This window comes from Protopterus annectens, chromosome 2.part0, assembly GCF_019279795.1.
Source record: "Protopterus annectens isolate FY-2018-M chromosome 2.part0, PAN1.0, whole genome shotgun sequence".
In the NCBI taxonomy this organism is placed as follows: Eukaryota; Metazoa; Chordata; order Ceratodontiformes; family Protopteridae; genus Protopterus; species Protopterus annectens.
The window spans coordinates 1,631,171,857-1,631,195,423 of NC_056728.1; the positions used below are offsets into that span (position 1 = coordinate 1,631,171,857).

The following is a 23,567-nucleotide window of genomic DNA, read 5'->3' on the forward strand; positions in this document are numbered from 1 at the left end:
GTAAGCGCTTTCACGTCTCTCAGGACTCTTCATCAGACTTAATATCAACTCATACTTTCAAAAGTGCTTATATAACAGTAATGCACCTATAGGAACATAATATCAAATATATGACAATAAAAAACAATACTATTGGTGTAAAACTGATTCAAAACAGAAGCCAATGCTTCAAATATACAAAATATATTAAAACACATAGCTATAAAGGCCAATGTGCAAAAAACATGTTCAAAAAATAAAAAACATATATAGTCATACTGAGTAAGATGACATAATAACTACTACATCATAATATCTATATAAAATATTAACGTCTAAATGGTTTCTCTACTAAAAAAGGTCTCAATGAAAGTTTATCATTGAGGCTATGTCTCTTATCAGCTGCCAAATTAATAATCCATTTAGCTTCTTCCTTTTCAGTACCATTCCTGATACTTCCTAGCCTCTCTGTAGCATATATATGTTCCAAAGCCATAAAGTTGAAGACATGTGTCATATCATGTTGCAAAACATGATTAGCCAAAGCATTACCCTCATTCTCTCTATGGATAGCATAAACCTGTTCCCTGATCCATTCCCTAAATGTCCTATTGGTCTTGCCAACATAAAAACATTGGCATTTTTTACAAAGACCAAGGTAGACTACATTCCTGGACTTACAGTCTGCATAGTGACTAAATTCATATCTAACACCAGTATCTGGATGTATAAATATGTTTGAATTCATAATAAAGCCACAATGATTACAATTATGACAGGCATATGTTCCCTTCCTTCGGGAAGTAATTCTATTTATCCCTTTCCTTTCATAACAAAGAAGTCTTTTATGTGACTTAGTATTTCTATAACTAAAACCAGGATCAGTGCCTACTAAGCTCTTAATATTATCATCTAGCTGTAGAATTCCCCAAAGTTTCTTAATAATATTTACAACAGAACTATTGTTGTTAGTATAGGGGATAACTACCCTTCTCTTTACTTGTTCTTTCATTTTTCGTTTTGTTCGTATTGGATTATTTCTCTTAATGTAAGGTAGACCTGCTTCATTACGTTCAACTTCATATAACCATGTAAGGTCTCTCCTATGATAGCCCCTCTCTATAAACTCTTGTTCCATACCTATAATGGCCTCAAAGAACATGAAATCATTACTTATTAACCGAGAGTGGCGCACAGCCTGATTCTTAATAATGTTCTTATATATGTGTGGAGGGTGCATGCTATCTCTATTCAGAATAGCATTCTTCCTACAGGGTTTTCTGTAAATCTCTGTTGTTAACATCTCACTATCCTTACTCAGTAGTACATCTAGAAACTCACTTCTTCTCTGTGAAACAGTACTAGTCAGCATTAAGAACGTCGTAGTACCATTTATATATGTAATAAAATTTTCCAAGCTTTCCAAGTCACCTCCCCAAATCAAAAAGACATCATCCACAAACCTCTTGTAGTATTTAATATACTCAGAGTATGTAATATGTTCTAATATGTAAGTAGACTCCCAATATGCCAACACTAGATTGGCATAAGAGTTGGCACAAGATGTGCCCATCGCTACTCCTGTTGTCTGGAGGTAGTAGCCACTATCAAAAGTGAAAACATTATTCGTGAGAACTAATTCCAACAGCATAGTAATTCTCGTGATCTGATTATTATTCAAACCTTTACGTAGTAGATACAATCTAAGGAAATCCACACCTACATCATTAGGTATGCTGGTAAATAAAGATATAACATCTAGTGTTACCATATAATCTGAATCTCTTAGCTTATTACCAAAATTATATGGTGCTAATGTTTCTAAAAGCTGTTGGGTGTCACGTAAGACTGAATCTGCAGAGTCCACTATAGGTCTCAACTGTTTCTCCAAGTAAATTGACATACTCTCAGTCAACCAGCCTCTGCCAGAGATTATTGGTCTTAATGGAGGTTTGTCCAGGGCTTTATGTATTTTGGGGAGACCTCTAAACATGGGTACTAAAGGCTTTTCAACTAAAAAATACCTATATAGATCCTCATCTATTATATTACATATCAACATGTCATATAAATCAGCATGTACTGTTCTAATTAGTTTGTCTAAATCAGGCATAGTAAGTTTCATATAAGTAGTACTATCCGCCAACATTTCAGCAATAGTGGTGTCATAATAACTTTTATCCAATAATACAGTAGCACCCCCTTTATCCGCTGGTCTTATTACTACATCAACATTATCTTGCAGCTTTTTTAAAGCTAATTTCTCCTCTTTTGTTAAATTAAAGAATTCAAGTTTCATCCTATTGTTTTCAAACTGCATTAAAAAATCATTAGTGCATGCTTTCTCAAAACATTCAAGTAAAGGATGTAAAGCAGGTATATAGACTGGAGGTTTCTTAAATAAAGAAACATTAGTATTATTCATTGTACTGTTGCCAAATTGCAGAGCTAGTGCAACATTCCTAGTGAAACATTTGATATCTACAATCAAACTACTCACATCCACATCTTGTGAAGGAATAAAAGACAAGCGCCTGTTCAAAACAGATTTTTCACATTCTGATAGTATATACTGTGATAAGTTAATAACTAAGTCTGTTGTACTGGTCTCAATGACTTCCTCTGAAACTCGAGCTGTCCTTCCGATGTTTTCCTCTTCCTCCCCTTGTGTTGTGGGCTCCACACCTGTTTGTTGTCTGCTCAAAATGGTAAGGGAAAATGGAGATTGTTAGCTTCATTATCTCCTAGTTGAAAATGCTGTCCATCAGTCTGTGTTGTTTTTCTCCATACTACCTGCTCGCCGGTGGCCTCAGAGTTGGATTTCTCAGTTGCAACTGGCAGAGAAGGTCACGAATCCAATCGTTGTTCTGTATCAACTGTACTGGCAGGAAAAAGAACCGAATCACCGGAAGTGGAGGGAACCAAAAGAGCGGAACGCTCATTAGATGGATTCACAATGCTGTTAGTTGTTACACTGTTAATGGGTTGAGCGGATTCCCTCGGCCAAGAAAATACGTTCCCTTGGGAAAAATCAGAGCAATCTCTTTCTAATTTTCTTTTCTTGGCCAGAAGTAACTTGTTATCAAGAGCTGATAGGGTAGTCGCTATGTCAGTAAAAAAGTTCCAGTTTCCAGTAAATAGTTTATTCGTCATTGGAAGGCAAGTTATTGCTCTATAGCTTTTTAGGATAGCTTGCAGGTTCAATCTGAAGTAGGAGTATTGTTTTTTTCTGTTGTTAATGAGGCTGGTGTCTATTCATGGTGTACACATATGGCTAAATCTTCATGTAAAGATGTTAATACTTTCAGTGATAAGCTACTGCATCTGGGCCTGGGAATTTCCAATAAGGAGCTTTCCATAACTTTGTTTCAATCTCTCTGGCTGTTACTTCATCCTATTTCATATCCTGTGCATTTGAACTTCTTATTCTTTCTTTTACTTCTTCTCTGCATTTAGGATCTTTATTATGTTCCATAGGATCTTCATAGTTATTTCTCCAAAATTATTTTTTTGTGGTGTTTCAGTTTCTTTTGCCTTGTTTCCCAGTTCTCTATAAAACTTTTCTGGGTCATTAATAAATTGCTTATTTGCTTATATTGTACTTTTCCTTTATTTATATATACATATATATATATATATATGTATATATATATATATATATATATATATATATATATATATATATATATATATATCGGCATGTCTTCTAAGTTTTTCTCCCTGTACTTTTTTAGTTTATTATTTGCAATAGTATACAATAGATCCTGATCTGTTCTTATACTGCGCATTGCTTTTATCACGTCTATCTTTCTAAGTATTTTTGTTGATCTGTACCCACTTCAATATGTTGATCTGTTCCTTCTTCAATACTCTTCTAGCAGTAACACTTCTTGTCTTAATTGCTTTATAGTTTTTTCTATTCAATACTTCCATGATGGCATTTGATTTCTCCCCTCCTTTCCCTTACTACCCTGTGTTTTTGTGGTAAAACGTTATCTGTTATTAACTGCACAGTAATAAATCCTATTTACTTCTGCTATATTGCATGAATCTCTGATCAGTCTTAATTATTGTGTTCATTTGTTTTATCAAACTCCTAACTTTTTGGGTGTTATTGACTTTCTGTAGTCTATTTCTTTTATTGATCTTAATATGTCTGTCCATCTCTATTAAATCAAGCAACTCTTCTCTAAGATCATTTCTTCTAAACCGAGGGCAAATTCTTTGTTCTCCAGTTCCTGCAGGCATTCTATTGAAAGTTCCAAAGCATCTTCCTGTGCCACATTCTCTTCAGTTTAAACTTGTGTCATCAGTTGCTCTTTCATATGGAACTAACTTCATAATTTTCAACCTCTTAGAGCAAGGAATCTGAACAAAGCCATCAATAATGGGGGACAAAGGCCCAAAATAAGGGAGACCTTTAAAATATTGCTCTTACAAACTTAGAAAATTGACAGAGTAATAGGTTTTGTATTACCATTGATTTTATGAAGGTTATAAAGTTTGAAACTCAAATGTCTGTCATTATTTTCTGACTTCAATCCTCAATAATTTGCCAGTGATTTGCCAGAAAAAATGTTATTTTATGGCTAATGGACCAAAATATGATGCAAAAAGCTGGACATTCTGTGAAAATCTGAACAGCTGAGAGTTATGACTGGCCTATCACTCCACAACAATGAGTATGTCAGAGTTGCCACAATTTCCTGTTTCTTCCCTTGCTATGCAACTCCAGCTGAACTTTTGTACTGGCTTCCTATGGAAGACTCCAAGATATCTTCATATGGCAACTGATCAGATGTTTCTCACTCCACTGGTTTCTCCTTAATTTCGGAATCCTTTGCTCTATTCTGCTGTGATGTTGTCAGTCAGATTTTCTACACTAAATCCTTCACTTAGCAGGTAATCCATAAGCTTAGTTTCTATTTCTTTAACTTCTCCATTACTAATCCTCCTTTCTACTTTTCCTCTTTGTTTTATTACTTTTTGTATTGTAAAATTTTCCATGTCTGGATGTTTTGCCTGCATTTCTCTCCAAATATCTTTGGTGCTGCTCTTTTTGTGTTGATTGATTTTGCTTTCTCCTTTACATGAATATTGCACCATATTAAATCTCTTTTTTTCTTTCCCATGTCCATATTTCTTCTTCAGATGTCTCTTGCTCCTCATGTTTCTCCTTACTTTGGGGACTTGTTGTTCCGTCATGCTGTGATATAACCTGTGTTAGACTTTCTACAATAAATCCTTCACTTTGCAGGTATACCATAACTTCAGCATGTTTTAACTTCTACTTTACTAATCTTTCATGCCCTCAGTGTGATCTTATTTTTTATTGTAAAATATTCCATATTTGGATGCATTTGCCTGTATTTCTCTTCCGATATCTTTGGGGCTGCCTTTTTGTATTGATTAATCTGGCTTTCTCCTTTGCATAAGTATTGCACCATATCATAGCTCTCTTTTTTCCCATGTCCATATTTCTTTTTTATGCCTTTCAAAAGTATCTAGATTCTGTTCTTTATATTTTCACACTTCCTCAGTCACTTCTTTTTCCAAACAGCCCAAGGTCTCTTGGTATAAATAATGTTTTTCATAAATCTGTTGTACCAATGAACACAATATTTTTTATTTGAAGCTTCTTACAATTTTTCTTGTGGAAGTATTTTTCTTTCCTCTAATTTCTCTCTTAATCTTTTTATATATTTTCTCTCTGGAAATTCTGGGCTTCTTGCATAATACTAATAATGCCGTCCACACTATTATCTTTATGGCTGTTTTTTGACCTATCAGTTTTTGTGAACTGCTACTTCCTTCTACAACAATGGGCCCACCCTTCCCCTGGGCTTGGTCTAGCCCCATTGTAGGAATGTTTTCATGCCTTGAGGATTCTACATTTTATTTTTTGTAGTCCTTGCACCTCTGCTCCTACCAGGATTGGACACTTTTTTATCCTGGGTCTTGTGCACCCAATTTTTTTTTTATTTTTAACCTACTTCTGTCCATGATATATGCTATATAAAATACAGTCTATACATCAGTGTCATCTCGGTGACATTTTTGTAAAGAACAGAGTCCACCTCATGAACCTACTCACCAAGACCTGGTGATGAATTAAATTCCAGCAATACTACTCTCCTTTGCTTGCTGACTTGTCATCTCTCCATTCGGACAACTCATCTCTCCATTCGGACAAATGCAGCTGTGCTATTTATTTTTGTAGTGTAGATGATATTTGTGAACTACTGCTGACTTATCCATTTTTAGTTGCATGGGTGCAGAGTACATATGAGTCTGAGAAAATATGTGTTCATTCAGTAACAAGTGCCTTTCCTTTGGTTGTGCTTTTACATGGATTACAATGTGATGAAAACCAACTGGGCAGTAAACATAATAACATAGTAACATAGGGCCTCATGCCCAGTCGCACATTACCCAGTAAACAAACAAAATAAATATAGTACACTTTGAAGTGACTGGTTTGTTTGTTTGAGCAAAGTGTTTGCATGTGCAAGATTAACATTTAATGAATACAACTTGAACTTGGGAATTACTTATGGCTATATGTTTGGGTAGAACTAGCTGACAGATACCATGCTGTTCACAGTGTGGTTTATATTGGAAATGTTGTGTCATAACTTTATAACTTTTATGATATGAAGGACACTGCTCTTGCCTTCCCTGTTTGCACAGTGTTAAGCGATGAGCAAACTTGGGTTTCTGCTTAAACGGGAAAATGGTAATATTTCTGTTGGTTTGCTTTCCTCCGCTCAAACAGGCGAGCTGCTCCTTGCTTCTTAGTGTGCTTGACTCCTACAATAATCTTGAGCTACAGAATGAAACATACATTCTTGATTTTACAGTTAGGATATGAATGCTTAATTTGTTTCTAATGTATATAAGAGCAATATTTTTAATAAAATAATAATTCATTTGTGCTGCATATATATTCCTTGCTTCTCTCAGTCTTTCAAAGCATTCAGCATGGACCTCTCTGTTCTCTGAAATCTCCTGGGCAGCTGTAAAATAAAGAGGAGAGAGAGAAAAAGAAAAGAGCCTTATGTATACCAGTCTTGACTATCTCCAGCTTTGGATATTATTTATTTTTAGCTGTATACTTACACAACTGTGGGATGTCAGCAGTCCTAAACGCATCCAGCCACTGGTCAACTTTTACCTGCTTGCACCTTTTCAGGTTGCTGAAGTGGTGCCTGCATTGCTCTCCAGTGTGTGGAATGCCAGTCACACTGGAGACATCCTTGACAAGACTATTCCAAGCCTCTTATTTATATTGAAACCTAGTATAGTCCCCCTGTAACAGCCTATAGCTGTGGCACTTTACAACGAGTCCAATGTATATTCTGAACTTGTCTACACCCCATCTCTTAGCCCTAAATTAGGCATCTTCCTTCCTATCTCCTGCCATGTCTGCACAGGTCATACAGCAACAGTTAAAGTGTTTTCAGCTAGTGTACAAACCCACATAACCATGCTAAATGCATTTGCATGATGTTAAATGGAGAACAGTAATGACAGAGAGGAAGGCAGTTTAGGAATTAGGAAGGGTAATGTGTCAGTTGTTATTAGTTTATGGATTGGATGCTGCTGTACCTGTTAGATGACTTAACTTTTCAGACATGTATTGAAGTGTATACATTTTAAGAATTTTTTTGTGTGGCTTTACACACTGATAAAAGTAATCTGTACAATGTGGGATTCAAACCTATGCAAAACAGGGAATACATTTTTTTTCACACTTTGTGATTTGAGTCTACTGCTTGAAAGTTTAGCATTGCTACTTACCTTTCATCATCAGTATTCCATGTTGGTTTGTTGGGCCATCTATTCATTGGCCAGTGTTCTTGGCATTGCACATAAACATAATTATTTGTTGCCATGTATTTGCCTGCAACACATATTTATAAAATAACAGGGGAAAGACCCACCACCTTCACTGATATCCTTGTAGTTACATGCCTTAAAAAACATACATATATGAAGTAAAGGTATAAGTACTTCCGTCAAAGTACACATATGCAATTACTCTAATGAGATTGCCACAAGAAATACATCTGTGAACTCAGTCTTTGCTTCTCACTAATAGTTTGTTAGTCTGAGTTCAACCATCTTCTCTACTTCTGCCCAAACACTCCAGCTCTTTTGTTAATATCTTTCAGAGTCTAATGAATCCAAACAAATTTCGGAACATGGCTTCCCACTAGAGGAACTCTGTCTGGTGAAGTCTCAAAGTTCAAAGCTTTGCAGATTTGCCTGTGTCCCTGGCTATCCCACCTACTAAACATCTCACTTTCCTTTCTCTTATCCATATCTTGCTTGATTAATCTCTTTGCTATTCTCCCCCCTCTGTGGTCAGATGTTTCAGCATTTCCCCCTTTCTCCTAGTAATTTTCTGGAAGAAATTTGATGCCCTATTGCAGTTTCACCCTTGATATGGATGAGGAGGGCAGTAACTCTTCAAAATCCCTGAAAGATGACACCAAATTCGAGGGTGGATGTCCTGGAGATTGCAGTTTCACCCTTGATATGGATGAGGAGGGCAGTAACTCTTCAAAATCCCTGAAAGATGACACCAAATTCGAGGGTGGATGTCCTGGAGATTGCAGTTTCACCCTTGATATGGATGAGGAGGGCAGTAACTCTTCAAAATCCCTGAAAGATGACACCAAATTCGTGGGTGGATGTCCTGGAGATAATGAGATAGAAATGACTAGGCCAAAAGACTGTGTCTTTCCTGCAGTGGACTTTAAAGAAGATCTTTAAGTTGATCAAGCAAACCAGGAAGTCTTACCTACTGCATATCATCTGAGAGGTTACTGAACTGACATGGGCTTCTTCATGTAAATTTAGCTCTGTACCTTCGAAAGCTGATCATGTACTATTTTGTAGTAGGGACTGGAGTTTCTGGTTGTAAACTCCTAAAATCAATAGATTTTTTTTCTCCACCATGAGTCTAAAAAAGGCTCATATACCCAGAGTCTTATGGTTCATCTATTTGGCAAAATGTCTAGAGTACATGACCATTTAGGAAGCATGTGTGTGTGCATTTGTATGTGTTTGTGTATGTGTACAGGGCCTTATCTTTGAAGGAGCTATTGAACCATATGGTGGAGTTCTACATGGATATAGCAGACATGATGACCTTCAATCTAGAGCAGTTGCTATATAGATCAGTCAAAGAACAGATTCTGATCCAATCTGATACTATATTAACCTTGACAAACCTTACATATGCATGGCTTTTAATGCAGGAGAATCTTTAGCCAGAGGTGCAGCTCCAGGTATCTCCATATGCCACCATGCCTACTTTAGACTGACCATCTTTGTGGAGGACACTAATGTGACTTTTATGCACATTCTATTTCATGGTTCTGATATTTTTGACCCAGAAGTTATGCACATAGAGAAGACAGAGCAGGAAAGGAAAACTTGACTGCAGTAGGTGTCACCTTTTCTCATTGCAGTGTTCTTTCTCCATGATTCAAGAACAGTCATAGCAGCTGTGACTTCATTAAGAATAACATCAGAATAGTCCAGTTCTGCAAAGGGGCCTAGTAACAAATTTTCCTTCCATAGAGGTTGCAAAAGTCAGAACTGGGCTTCAAAGCAGTCATCAGGTAGCCATCACTCGGGTGGCAGCAGTAGCCCTGAGGCTACTTAGCTGCTCCCCTCTGGATGCAGCTGGAGATTATTCTTTCATTTCTTTGGCATAGTAGACAATCTCAATGGACTGGTAAGTGAGGAGTAGTATATCGGGGTTAAAGGGCTCAGATTCTGATATTCAAAGTTTCTATTCTTCTCAGCACTTCTATGGTTACAATGTTTATGTCTTTATAGTTGTTGGGTCTGATCGTGGTGGTCATCCCTATAATCCCTCTGGCAGGACTTCATGTGATAGTTTTCCAGCAAATCCTGCAAGTTTAGGGGTTACAGAATGGAGTGGAGACAGCACTGATCTGTTACCCCACTAGTCAAATAACTGCACTAATAACAAAACTAGAGACTTAAATGTCAACAAGCACATAAAGAAAATGCATTGGAAAGGCAAGTTTATTACCTATAAATGTACAGACCTTTGTGAGTTGGTGGATACAGCATTAGAATGAGTACTGGCAAGGCGCAAATGTTACAAATGGTACAAATGGTCTTGTGACTCACCTGACTTGTATTTCCGATGAACTGCAAATATTCAGTACTTTTTCGGTGTATGAGTTCTTGTAATTAGATAGCAGATAGGTGTGTGTGCGCGTGCACATGCATCTGTGTGCATTTTGGGGAGGGGTGTGGATGGGATTTTACAAAATGAATAATAATGGCACATTTCTCTACTTCCTATGATTAAACATAAAGCCTAGTTGATTCTTTGCTGCAGTTCCACACAATAGACTAGCATTGTTTAAAACAACATCTTTGCTTTCATAATTTACAGTTTATAAGGTTTGGACTTATACCCTTACCTGTAATGGTAACTGTTGTGTTCTAAGACAGCCCGGAAACTTCTGCTAAATGCCAGTTTATCATTACTGCTTTAGCCATGCTACTGCATGTGAGATGTGATACCTTGATAACCAAAAATGTTTTCTTGTCTCTTTTGAATAGATTCTGGTATGAAAACCCAGGTGTGTTCTCCCCAGGTCAGCTTACACAACTTAAGCAAGCTTCATTGGCACGCATACTGTGTGATAATGGTGACAATATCCGGCATGTCCAGTCTGATGTCTTTCTAATGGCCAGTTACCCACATGGGTATGTTAACTGTAAGGAAATTCCGAAGATTGATTTAAGATTGTGGCAGGACTGTTGTGAAGGTAAGTAAAAGTGACATACTATGAAAATCTAGAACTGCATGTAACAAATGCAATTTTCTCACATTCTTAAAGCATGTAGAAAAACATAAAAGTTTTTAATTTGTATTTCTACTGTTGGTTTTGATTGCATAATAATTATATTTCACTATTCTGCACAAAGAAGATACATCATATAATTAGTTTCAGTGCATCAATTTCAAAGATTTTACTTAAAATCAACATTTTTTGCTCAAGTGAGTTGTAAAGGTAGGTGGAAATCAAATAAACTGATTAGATCATAATGATACAAAGTTTAATGGGATTAATATATCTCCTAAATGTTTATTTCCCTCGAGGATTGCATGAGTACTGTTACTTTAATTATTTATTATTTCATCTCGAAACAGATTCACTGGTCACAAGTCCCCCTGTATAGATATGATACAGATTTTTATCAATGGAAATCTAGTATAGAAGTTAAATACTGCAGCGAATCCTCACTTTGGCTGGGATTCACAGACCTGTAGTGCATTATGCAGTGTAAATTAGTGTAGTTATTGGCAATGCATATGGTGTGTGCAATTCTAATGCTCTGATAGTTTGGTTGCATGAGGGTCAAAACAGTGCAGTATGTAACACATGGTAATATGCAAATATTGCAATCCATTCAAATGAGACTGAGTATGCAAATAATGACACTCAACATGGTAGACCAATTCAGAGACATACAGAATGGACACACAGCACTGCACTGTAGCCAAATGCCCATTTTGACCAGTAGGATTCACAGTGTACATGATGGGAATGGTGTTATAAGTAGCAGCAGTAACATGATAACATGCCAGTAACTGCCGTCGGAGTCGGAGCTCAGAGTGCTGCACGGTGCAGCTCTCAGTGCCAATGGAGCAGGTATAGACAGTGCTTGACATACCAGCAGTTCACAAATGAGCAGATTATGGACTATTTTTAAGTGGAAAGAGAGACTGTGAAGGGAAACTGTGTTGACCACAAATAGAATTGAAGGTGATACATGGTTTGTCCATTTCTGTAGATATTAAGGTATGTGTAGCCTTAACCACCTCAGCTACAGGAATTTTTCTGCACCTATGGGAAACACATAAGGGATATCGCAGGCATCAGCTTATTGAATTATAAAACAATTCCTTGGCATTATGTTATAGAATGCAAATAAGTATATCATGGTTCCCAGGACAGCACAAGAAAGAACCAGCACTATGGGAGCATTTTATAACATAGAATATTTCTCTGAATTTCTGGAAGCTTTCGATTCCATAGATGTTCTAATCCAGGTCCCACCTGGTCAAGGGGGGGGGGGGGGCTGCAATACATCAACAGGAAGGACATCCACTTCCTAAAGTGCCAGGCAGTTTGAATGTACAGGGCATTAATTTATAATATGACCATGTGCCACCTGAGATGTTCACATGATTCACATATTTGGTGCATCCCAAACTATACCAAAAACGTCTGTGAGGGATTTCTCTAAGTGTCATCTGGTTGGTAGGTACACACACACACACACACACACACACACACACACACACACACACACACACTGGATAGAGAAGTCTATATATACAGGTACTATACAAGCAGAAAGCCGGCCACATGCATGTTGTTTGTTGTGAGTTGCAAGTGATACTGAATATGCCCTAGCTCCCTGGTTAAGATGCCTTTCAACAGTCACAAATATCACAGAATATCCAAATCTGTCCCTCACAAAAATGGTTTCCTGGAAAATCACTGAGGATTAATTAATGACAGACATTTGAGCTTCAGACTGCATATCCTTCAGAAAATACATGCTGATGCAAAACCTATTATTCTAAGAACTTTCTAAGTTTATAAGAGAAAAATGTTAAATTTTACCCTGATTTTGGGCCCTTGCCACCACTTTATTTTTTTCATTTTGTCCAGACTTCTTGTGTGACAAGATTGAGATATGTTGATTGATGACCTCCATATGCAGCCCCCAGACCGCATACTAATATAGCAGAGCATATTTTAATTACAGAAAGGAATGCTTCTGGTCTTGATACACCTCAGGGGGGTTACTGCAATGCAGGTCATACATGCAGCAGAATTTTTGTTCTGTGTGTCATAGTGCACAACATGACATTCTGCAAATAGATGGAGCAGTAGCTGGATATCACAGTAAGCCTTTCATACCAGTCACAACAGTAAAAATGCAGGGTGGAAAGTCAAGGGAGGAACACACAGAGGGTTAGGCAGGGACAATAAATACATTGCGGCACTAGGACAGCAACAGCATCTAGATCATAACTTTGGGCCATGACACAGACAACATATGATAGAATGATGCCTGAAGTATAACACTCAGACTATGTAGAGCAGTTTATTATGTGACCACTCTGTGCATCAGACATCATCAGACCCATGCAGCTTAGTGCATGCAGGGCATAGTTATCATTAGTTGCTCAGGTTGAAGTGAAGCTGTGAATAATAAGTGTAACACTTTGATACGGGATAAGGTCATGAGAGGTGAATACAGTAGCCATGTACAATGCGATGCAAGTCACTGTTCGCATTCTGTAGACATGAGAATAAGCTGCCATGACATGATGCTTGTCAGTCTCCAGTATGTTGGCTTGTGGTATAGGGCTTAATGTGGTCTGTGGAAGGGAAGGTGTATATGTATATGCACCCTGATGGGGTATACTGTGCATTGATCTTGGTGGGTGTTGTTGCACATCACCTGGTCAACTTGCATGACCAGAAGTGACAGGCTGTATGCTCGCATGTGAAAGGAAAGGCATAGAACCATGATAACATATATGTGCTACCTGCAGAAATATCCCCAGGTGTTCAGCCAGAAGAACATCACAAGCCACAACCTAAAAAGCATCCATGACTAAGGGTAGCTGGCTGTGATGACAAGTGAAAGAAATGCCACAGCAACAGCCTGTGTAGTCTGACTTGGGAAGGCTGTGCTTGATTTGTCTGCATCCAGACCTTCTCATGGCTAAGGAATATATAACCTGTAGAGGCAGATCAGATGGCAGTTGTAATATATCTCATGGAGGCATCTAAGGAACAAACTTTTGTCACAAATGACCTCAGTGGTATCATGTCCTCCTTGTCCTTATACTCCATGTGACTGTGCAGTTGGCATAAGTCATCCAGCAAGCCACAGAACACACTTAGCGTACCTCTTCACTGTGCAGATTTTTGTTTCATATTTTTGGTCTCTTCCTCATAAAATGTGTAGTTTTCTGGTATATCATTGAAGATCAAAGTCACTAAATAATGAGAAACATTTGAGTTTCAGACTTCATATCTAAGAAGATGGCATGGATTTGTGCCTCTTCCTTGAGTATCTTACAGATTACCTCTGTCCATAAGGGACATAAGTACTACCCAAGATGTGAATTTGTAAATCCCCATCAATTGATCCAAACTGCGTTTGAAGAAGGCCAGGGAAGGGCTCTGCTTAATGTGAATAGGAAGCCTGTTACAAAGAAAGGAAATCTCTGAGACACATACCTGTCAGTATGTTTTGTTTGAGTCACTGACTAAATTCAAATTCCTGGACTGGGTGACCCTCAAGATGTTTGACTTGCGGATGTGTAGCTGCTCCATCAGGGCTGGATTTGTGAATGCCTTATAGGTCAGGTATAGTTCACACCTTGATAGTCAGTAGGAGAAAGAATAAAGAGATAGAGCTTTTAGTCTATCCAGAAGGACATGTTGTTTACACCCTCTATTTTCTTTGTGAGGAACTTCTGAGGTCACTGCAGCTGCTGTAAGTGCCTAGCCAAGTACATGCGAAATGACACATCAATTTTTGGTCTAATGAGGTTTGAGTACAGTGGGACTATAATTTCCTTGGATCTGGATGCCATACCTTTACTCATAAGTTATGCCACAAAGAAGGACTTTCTCACCATTGTGGGCACATAATGGCCAAATTTAAGGTTTCTGTCTATGTGTGTACCTAGATCTCTTACCTCTGAGTCTACTCTTAGGGGGTGTGCAATTGATGTCGTAATTTGCAGGTGTATTTGACTTCCCAAATGTATGACAATGCATTTTTTTGTGTTTTGTATTTAGTTTTAGGCCATGGTTCTGGTATCAATCATTTGTCTGATGTAGACCCCCCTTAAGGCTATCTACATCATTGGAGGATTCAGTGATTGCCTCTAGTTATCAGTCATTGGAAAACTTTGTCATCCAGGGGCCTTCCATATTAGCTTTGTTTTCAGAGAAATATATTCCTTACAGTAGGTGACCAAGCATTGAACCTTATGCAAACCAATAGTAACTGGCCTCTTGCAGGATCTGGATTCACCCACTTTAACCACATGTGTACTGTCCATGAACCAATTGGCTATTCATCTGTTGACAAAGGGATTTATGCCCAATTTTGTGAGTTTATTTATAGTACTTGAGTGGAGAATTGTGTCAAATGCCTTGGCCAGGTCAATGTAAGAGGTATGTACTGTCTTACCCCTGTTTATGGCCTTAGTGACTTTCTCAAAGAAATCCACTAGATTCACTAGGCAGGACCTGCCCTTTACAAAGCCAAATTTGGTCGGATCCAGTGCTTGGAGATCTCCTATGTCATTATTTATTAGATCTATGATTATTCTTTCCACGGCCTTGCATATAAGACGAGTCAAACTTATGGGGCTATAATTTCTCAGGTCAGTACACGGTCCCCATTTATGCAGTGGGATGACTGTTGTTGTCCTCTATGTATTAGGACAAAGCCAGTGCAGAAGCTGTGATTAACTACAGATCCTAAGGAGACAGATAAGTCCTGATTTAAGCTGTTTAAGAGACAACATGGTATAGTGTCAGGCCCCATTGAAGCCATGTTTTTAGCTATATCGGGGTAATTCTCCTGAAGTCATGGAAGCCCCTAATGCCTCCATGTCTTTTCCCAATGTTGGGTACGAACTCCTAATGAATGTTGCACATCTTAGATGCTGTGTGTACTAGGAAGACAAAAGCAAACAGGATCAACATGGAGGTAAACCATTGGAATATACAATAAATCCAAGCAACCAATAACAGAATTCCAAATAGCTGACACATTGAGCCAAGAAAACACAAAATTTATTCTATATCCACAAAGCTTTTGGGTGATACCCTTCTTCAGTGTGTAAAGAACATATAGTAAAACTCAATGTAATTTATACAGGACACAGCCCAATCAAAAACATTTACTAATTAAACCATCAATTTAAATTCATAGTATAAAACTATATATACTACTTAAAACATATAAAACACAAAATACAAAACATATAAGAAATATATAAAACATTTAACATATAAGAAATATATAAAACATTTTATAAAACATTCATTTTAACATTAGTTGGTTCTGTTTAAGTACTAGTTTAATACTTGTTGTATTCAAGCCAGGTTGCTTATCTGCATTCAGTACTGTTATCCATCTATATTCACACATATCTAGAGCATTATTTAAGTCGCCACCCCTTTTGTTCTATAACCCTGAATGAGAAGTTATGTTTCTGTCCTTTCTCTTCTATATGTCTAGCTAAAGCATGTGTACTAACTCTCCTTCTCTGATTTATGTTCAATAATTCTATCTTTACATTTTCTATTGCATTTTCCCATATAGTATGCAGGACATAGCATATAATTAGCTAAATAAACAACATTTAAAGTGTTACATGTAGCATATTTTTTAAAAAATAAATTCCTTTCCTGTAACAGTGTGTATAAATATATTACTTTTATTTATATAATTACAACAGGTAGAATTATAGCAGGAGAAGGTGCCTACCCTATTACTTATTCATTCTGTTTTATCATATCTCCAGTCTTTATATCATAATCGTGATTTCAAGCTGGAAGAGTTTCTATATGCAAAATATGTTTTTTCACCCAAAATCTTTTTCATTTTTGGCATTGTCATAAGAATACCCCAGTTCGTCTCAATGATAATTTTTACGTCATTAGACTTCCTATTATAGGTAGTAATATATCTAACACAGCTATCAACCCTTCTATGGATTGAGGTATTACTTCTATTGCCACTCATAAAATAAAGTTTAGCTTTATTCTGCCTCATGCCTAAAACCTCAGTCTGTATCTGTTGCAACATTTCCTCACTCTAACCCTGCCTACTAAATTCTTGTACCGTTTCCTGTATTTGGTTAACACATTGTGTATCAGTAGTATTAAGACGTCTAGTTCTAATCAGTTGACTTTTTACTATACTTTTAAAGACATGGGGCACATGCATACTATCCTTATGTACATAGCTATTGGTCTGTATTTCTTTTTATGTACCATAGTATTAATAATATCACCTGTCTTTTCTAATTTAATATCTAGATGTGTGATATCCTAATTAGAATATTCAACACTAAATTTCAGATAATCAGTTGTTGAGTTTAAATAATCCACAAATGCCTGCAATTCAATGCTAGTTCCATCCCCATATTAAAAAAAAATATCATCAACAAATCTTTTAAAAAGTAATGTTTTACCTTTATAAATCTCAGGACAATTATATGCATACATGTTCTCTCATTCTGCTACTACAATATTTGCATAGGTGTTCGCAACGGGAGTTTCCATTGCGAGACCCATTTTCTGATAATATATTTCTTCATAAAACAGGAACACATTGTTCTTCAACACTAATTCAAGTAATTCACAAAACGTTTCTATCTCCTTACCACCCATTTTTGCTTCTCTGCAAAGAAAACTACTCAGAGATTCTACGCCTATATTAAAAGGGATCAATTTAAGATTGATTTTATATCCATAGTCACAAACAGAAAATCATGCTTATTACAGCTATTATACCAATCAAAAAGGCAGTTCAAAAAATCTTCTGTGTCTTTTATGTAACTCCTTATCAAACAACGATACTTACTAAATACAGATTGCAGGTAATATGAGATTGGTTCAGTTATTTACCCTCTCTTTGATGCAATCGGTCTCATTGGGGGGGGGTGACATATATCTTTACGTACCTTCGGGACCCCATAAATTACAGGCAAATTTGGGCAGGGAACGGTAAAATAGTTGAATAAATGAAACCAAAATTTCTTATATGTTTTGTATTTTGTGTTTTATATGTTTTAAGTAGTATATATAGTTTTATACTATGACTTTAAATTGATGGTTTAATTAGTAAATGTTTTTGATTGGGCTATGTCCTGTATAAATTACATTGCATTTTCTATATGGATTTTTACATATTGAAGAAGGGTATCACCCAAAAGCTTTGTGTATATAGAATAAATTTTGTGTTTTCTTGGCTCTATGTGTCCGCTATTTAGAATTCTGTTATGGGTTGTTTGTACTAGGAACACTTTTGAAGCTGGTAAGGGACTCTCATGTACAAGATGGTTGTCATATACTAGTAATTCTGCACCTATTCAGTGACCCTCACCCATTAGTGTTACAGAAAGTTCAGCTGTGTCATTGGATTGTACCCCCTGCATGATGCCATCATCACCAGCTGCAGGTGTTTGCTGACATAAGCCTTATGTTGACCTGTAGTTCTAGACCTTCCAGCTTTGGAGACTGAGAAGGCAAGATCACACATGATACAATTGTCTGTCTACACAAATATGACTATATTACTCAACTGTGGCATGCATAACTATTACATATTAAAATGCGGCCAGAGCATATGTTGACAGGCATACCTTGACATTTAGGTTGTTGCAGTTGCAAACCAATGGTACTTGGAAATACAGATATACAGGTGGCCACTGGTGAGTCCATATTTTCAAACATGCAGTAGACTGTGCTATACTGTACTGTAATGCACATTACAAGCCTGGTGCTTTCCCTAATGACATATAGTTGGTTATTGCCAGCCTATCTCACACATCCAAGCCACCTGCAAAGAATGAATGGCTGCTCCCCCATCTAGTCAGTGAAACATTTTATTGAAAATTATCCACTCCCTTCTGTACATCTATTTGTTTCACTGTCCACACAGTTTCCTGTGTGTGTAGTGTTATATCAGCAACAATTCTTCACATCAATTATGGCCACCCACTGCATTCACATCCTACTACTCCAGCCCCTGGCAAAAGTGGTCCTGATGATGCTTGTGTGCAGCACCTTTTTTCAGGAGGTACATGCCATGTGTGCAAAGGGCTGCAATAACACTTAATTTTCCTTGCTTTGAACTTTGCCAGGCATTCATGCCTACTGGTCTCTATTCCAGTACATGTACATCTTTGAGCAAAACATCTCAGCCATATAGTGTTATGTGCAGACTCTCCCCTACTCTTGTACTGTGAACATGCCCACATCTTCCCCTATTAATACACTCAGTTATCAGCTTCAGTTAGTGGTATTCACAGTACCCCTCCCCATTTACATACTGTAACCATACCACTTGCAATATGCCCTTTTCAAGGTTTCTGAAATGCATAGTTTGCAGCACCCCCCTCACACACACATGCACACCTACAGGCAGATAGGAAAGTGCAATGCCAGCATTGTGGGTTTCAGTCAAACATACACTATGACATTTCTCTCACAGTCACTGACATCCACAACAGGGTATGATTTTCTTGATGGGATACTTTACTAGGCAGGACTGCTTTCTGCCAGGACTATGCAATGCTTAGTGGAAATCCTCTTTTTCACAGTTACACAACACTGAAAGGTGTTGCACAAAATGGCACTGATGCTAATAAGAGCCATTTAGTGCAATGATTATGCTAATGCAGCTTTATAAATTCATTGTCAGTAACAAGCTGTCAATGTCCATTGTATTACTCAAACATGTTGGTGCATACTGTACACACCATGCTGACCACAAAACAATTGATTGCTATGAACACTCAAACAGCATGTGCATACCTGTAACACTGTGGCGCACTGCTGCAGCCAAGTATTACTGCTTGGTGTAGAGGTGCAACCATGTGTTAATGCCACAGTGTAGTACTACATTGTATGACATTCACTTCACAAATATGTGTCCATGCATACAGGACTACCATTTTGTTTTTTGAGGGGATCTGAATGAGTAGCCATGACTACTTCAGGTACTGATGAATGAAGGATTCTGACATGGAATACTAGGGAGAGCAAGATTCTTTCTGTTCCTGTACCACAAGATCTTCAAGGAGTGCCTGCTGACAAATAGAAAGGCCTACTACAGAATATAGATGATTGGTACAAACATGCTGAAATGGTGGGTTATGCCACTGACATCAACAAAACACCCTTTCTGGAGACCATTATCACCATAGGTAAAGAGACCAAAAGAGGTGTCAACTTGGCCTGCTTTACCAACAAGAGGAAGAGGTACAGGATAGAGGGTGTAAAATGTACTGAAAACTTTCTTTAGTATCATTGTCCTTTTCTATCTTAATTGTTGCACATATACATTGCTTATGTGTATACTTAAGAGTGCATACTTTGTTTTCTAGAGGCAGGGGAGATGAAGCTGGTTAAGTGTCAGAAAAAACAAGGGTACCTCTGTCAGCAGTGGTCTGTGCATGTGTGTGACATTTGTGCCAGTCCACCATATGAATGATTGTGTTTGTATGATATGTGTATAATATTGTTTTTCCATAATGCCATCCTGTTGCAAGTTCAGTTGTGGAGGAAGAGGTGGTAGTCACCTCAGGATTTGCCAGATGATGCCTGTCATGGTGGGTCACCAGTGGCCACTAGATAGACCTTTCAGCAGGTAGGCATTGTCCTTCAGCTGGAGGTAACTTACAGCAGTTACTTCTTCCCTCTATGGTCATTTCTTGAAGAATGAGGTGTGACAACTCCTTTTCTGAAAGTGGACCAGGCAGGTGTTCTTTTCTGCCAACATCAGTCACAGAGTCTGGTGGATACCTTAGATGTACTGGCAACTTTATGACTGCCTCAGCAATGTGAAATACATTCTAGCATGGCTGTTGGCTCAAACAGCCAGTATAATCCATCCAATGGGCTATTGAGGAACAAGCATCCTATGAAAAAAGCCATCAAGGTGAGTGATGCCTCAGTTTGTTGCTCTGTGGGCTCACCTTGCCGTACCAGGACACCCAATGTATACCCATCCCAGTGTGTCTCCCCTTATGTGTCATTCCTCATTCACTTTGCATTATCTAATCCTTCGCTTCACTAATTTTCTACCATTTACATGTCTATGTCCATTCAATATCCTCTCCATATTTTGTATGTATACCATCTCCGCTGTCTAAGTCTGCATTCTATGTTCATGGGTCTGCCTCTGTTACCTGTCCTACTCCATCAATTCTTTATTTATGTGTCTGCATGTGTTATGTGCTTTCCTCTATCTAACTAACCTATAGCCATCACTCACTGCTTTACCCAATTGACCTATTTTTTTTTTACTTCATCACTTCATCAACCTTTATACCTTATGGTTACCCATTTCTGTTTTCTACTGCTGTTCTCCTTTTTGTGCTTTATTATCTACTCCAGTTCTTCCCCATTTATATGATGAATGGGTTTGCTGCTATACAGCCTTTCTTATACTACATGAGCATAAGATACAGCTGCACAATGCTACATTGCACACATGAGCACACATTGACTCAGCCATGCTAGCCAGCTTTTATCATGGTATCCATCATGTACATCACACACCCTGCCCTAGACCAGCCTAACTTTGTTTATTCCGTTATCGATATACCTCTGTCTAATTATGCAGTCATCGCTCAGACTGCCAGTGCTGTGCAATGCCAAATGCATGTCTGAGTAGTTTTGTGGTTCTTCACCCAGGAACCTCCTCAAGAATTAGTACCATTTGTCTGGATAAGGTCTGTTAAACTTGGCTTTTGTTCTGTTCTTCAGCTATAAGCGTAGTAACACAGTACAATACCCCCAAAAAGTAATGTGACGTGCAGTGAAAACTACGCTTGAATATGTAGGATAGATGCTCATTGACTGAGCTTTACTTTTGATTATTTGTGATGTATTTTGATTTCCTGAAAATAAAAAAAGACAATTAAAACATATTAGCTTGATGCTGTACACAGAATTTCTTTTGAAAGCTTTGCAACATAGAACAGAGCCAAATCTAAGGGTCAAAAAAAGATCTCCCCAAACCGGAAGCCCAAAGAAAGGCTTTCTAATCTACTAATCTAAAATGGAACTTTAAAAAACTTCTTGCTACAACTATAGAAAGCTGTTTGCTACAATTACTAGCACAGCAAGGTCTGCAAATGCAGTATTGGAATTCATTAAAGAAACCGTAATATCTCCCATGGCTTTTTTTGTGAATGTCAGTACTGCACTTGGTTTCCATAGGTAACTGCTATTCATGCCAGTAACATGCCCCCTAACACAGATTGCACATGGAGTAGTTGCCCTACCCACCCTGCAGTTATGGCTCTGTTGCCAAGATAGGACAACACAACAACCAAACACATTTTCCCTATTACATCACATTAAGAATAATTAAAACCTGGACAGGGCGTATTGTTACATGGAAAGTTAAGAAACATTTATATGAAAAATGAAACCACAGTATCATAACTATGTTTGATAGCAGGTATTGACATTTGATATTACTGTTATCATTTAATATATTAATACACAATATGTAAGGGTGACTGTATCTAACCTAAATTAATTGTTTTGTTAGATTTTCACTTTTCCAGCATTTTTTCATCTTAAGTTTTGTACAGCTAATTTAGTAATGAGTGCCATGATGAAATTACTTCCTTTTAATCTAATAGCTCTGATACTGATATTTCTGTTTCATTGCATTAATATACATTTATTCCAAGAGCCTGAATGAAGAACCCTTAGACAGTTTTGGCAGTTGGTGGCTGTCAAGTGAGGAATATTAACATTTCCAGTTCATACAGTATTTACAAATTAATTTGTATCAAGTGAATGTTATGCAGTTGCCCAGTAAGTTAAATAACACACTGAATTCTCATTATTTTTTCTTAAGCCTTGAGTTTTATGGCACGGCAGTAGAATTTTTATTTAAAATAAATTTCAAGTAAGTTTCAAAATAGTATGTTTGGTGAAAACATAGGGCATTTCTAGCCAAAATCTGAAAATACCTGTTTTAAAGCATGAAGTGCATAGTGCTTGAATTAGAAAAAATGTTACTATTATTTCCAAAATGCCTAAATCCTGAAATACTGTATATATTTATATGTTATATTTATATATTGGGTATAAAAGGACCATTGTTGCTCAACCTGTAAATGAATGATTTTGATGTATTTCCCAAGTGGTCTTTTGTTTCCGTGGTAAAAACAAATCTTCCCAATGCATATTTTTATATTTTTCACTAGGACAGTTATATGTCTGTGAAGCACTCAAGAGTATTTTTCAAGCATTATAATAATGCACATTAGGCATGGTGTTGTGTTTTCACTTTCATCTCTGTCTGAAGATAATATATTCACAATCTCAATTCCCTTGAAGAAGCTCAAAGGTTTTATGCACAGGCATGACATACGAGGCAGAAGGGTTTAATGTCTACAGAACAAGTTTTAGAAGGGAAATGATCTATAGTTCCAGCTCTACAAAGCATCAAGAGGTTCTTAGCTGCTAATGAATAATGTATTTGCTTTTAATGTGCAAATTGAACTCTTCTCGGGGCTACTGCATAACTGTATAAAAGACAATTTCAGATGGCACATATACCAGCTGATGACTGGTTTCCTTTTATTATCATGAATCAATTTCAAATTATAATTGGATTTCATACTAAAAATTAGTTATGGTATATGTCTGCCTTGAAGTTGCATCACTTGCTGACTATTCATAACAAGTTCTGTTTGAATCACAAAGTTATATTTTTAAACC

General features: G+C 37.3%; 1 protein-coding gene across 1 annotated transcript in view; it reads left to right on the forward strand.

The window, feature by feature from the left end:
• LOC122792862 (peroxidasin homolog) overlaps positions 1–23,567 on the forward strand; it is a 1,098,019-nt gene that overhangs the window by 544,610 nt on the left and 529,842 nt on the right. The window contains exon 11 of the mRNA XM_044060421.1: positions 10,594–10,802. Coding sequence (XP_043916356.1) covers positions 10,594–10,802 — 209 coding nt within the window. The remainder of the gene's footprint in view (positions 1–10,593; positions 10,803–23,567) is intronic.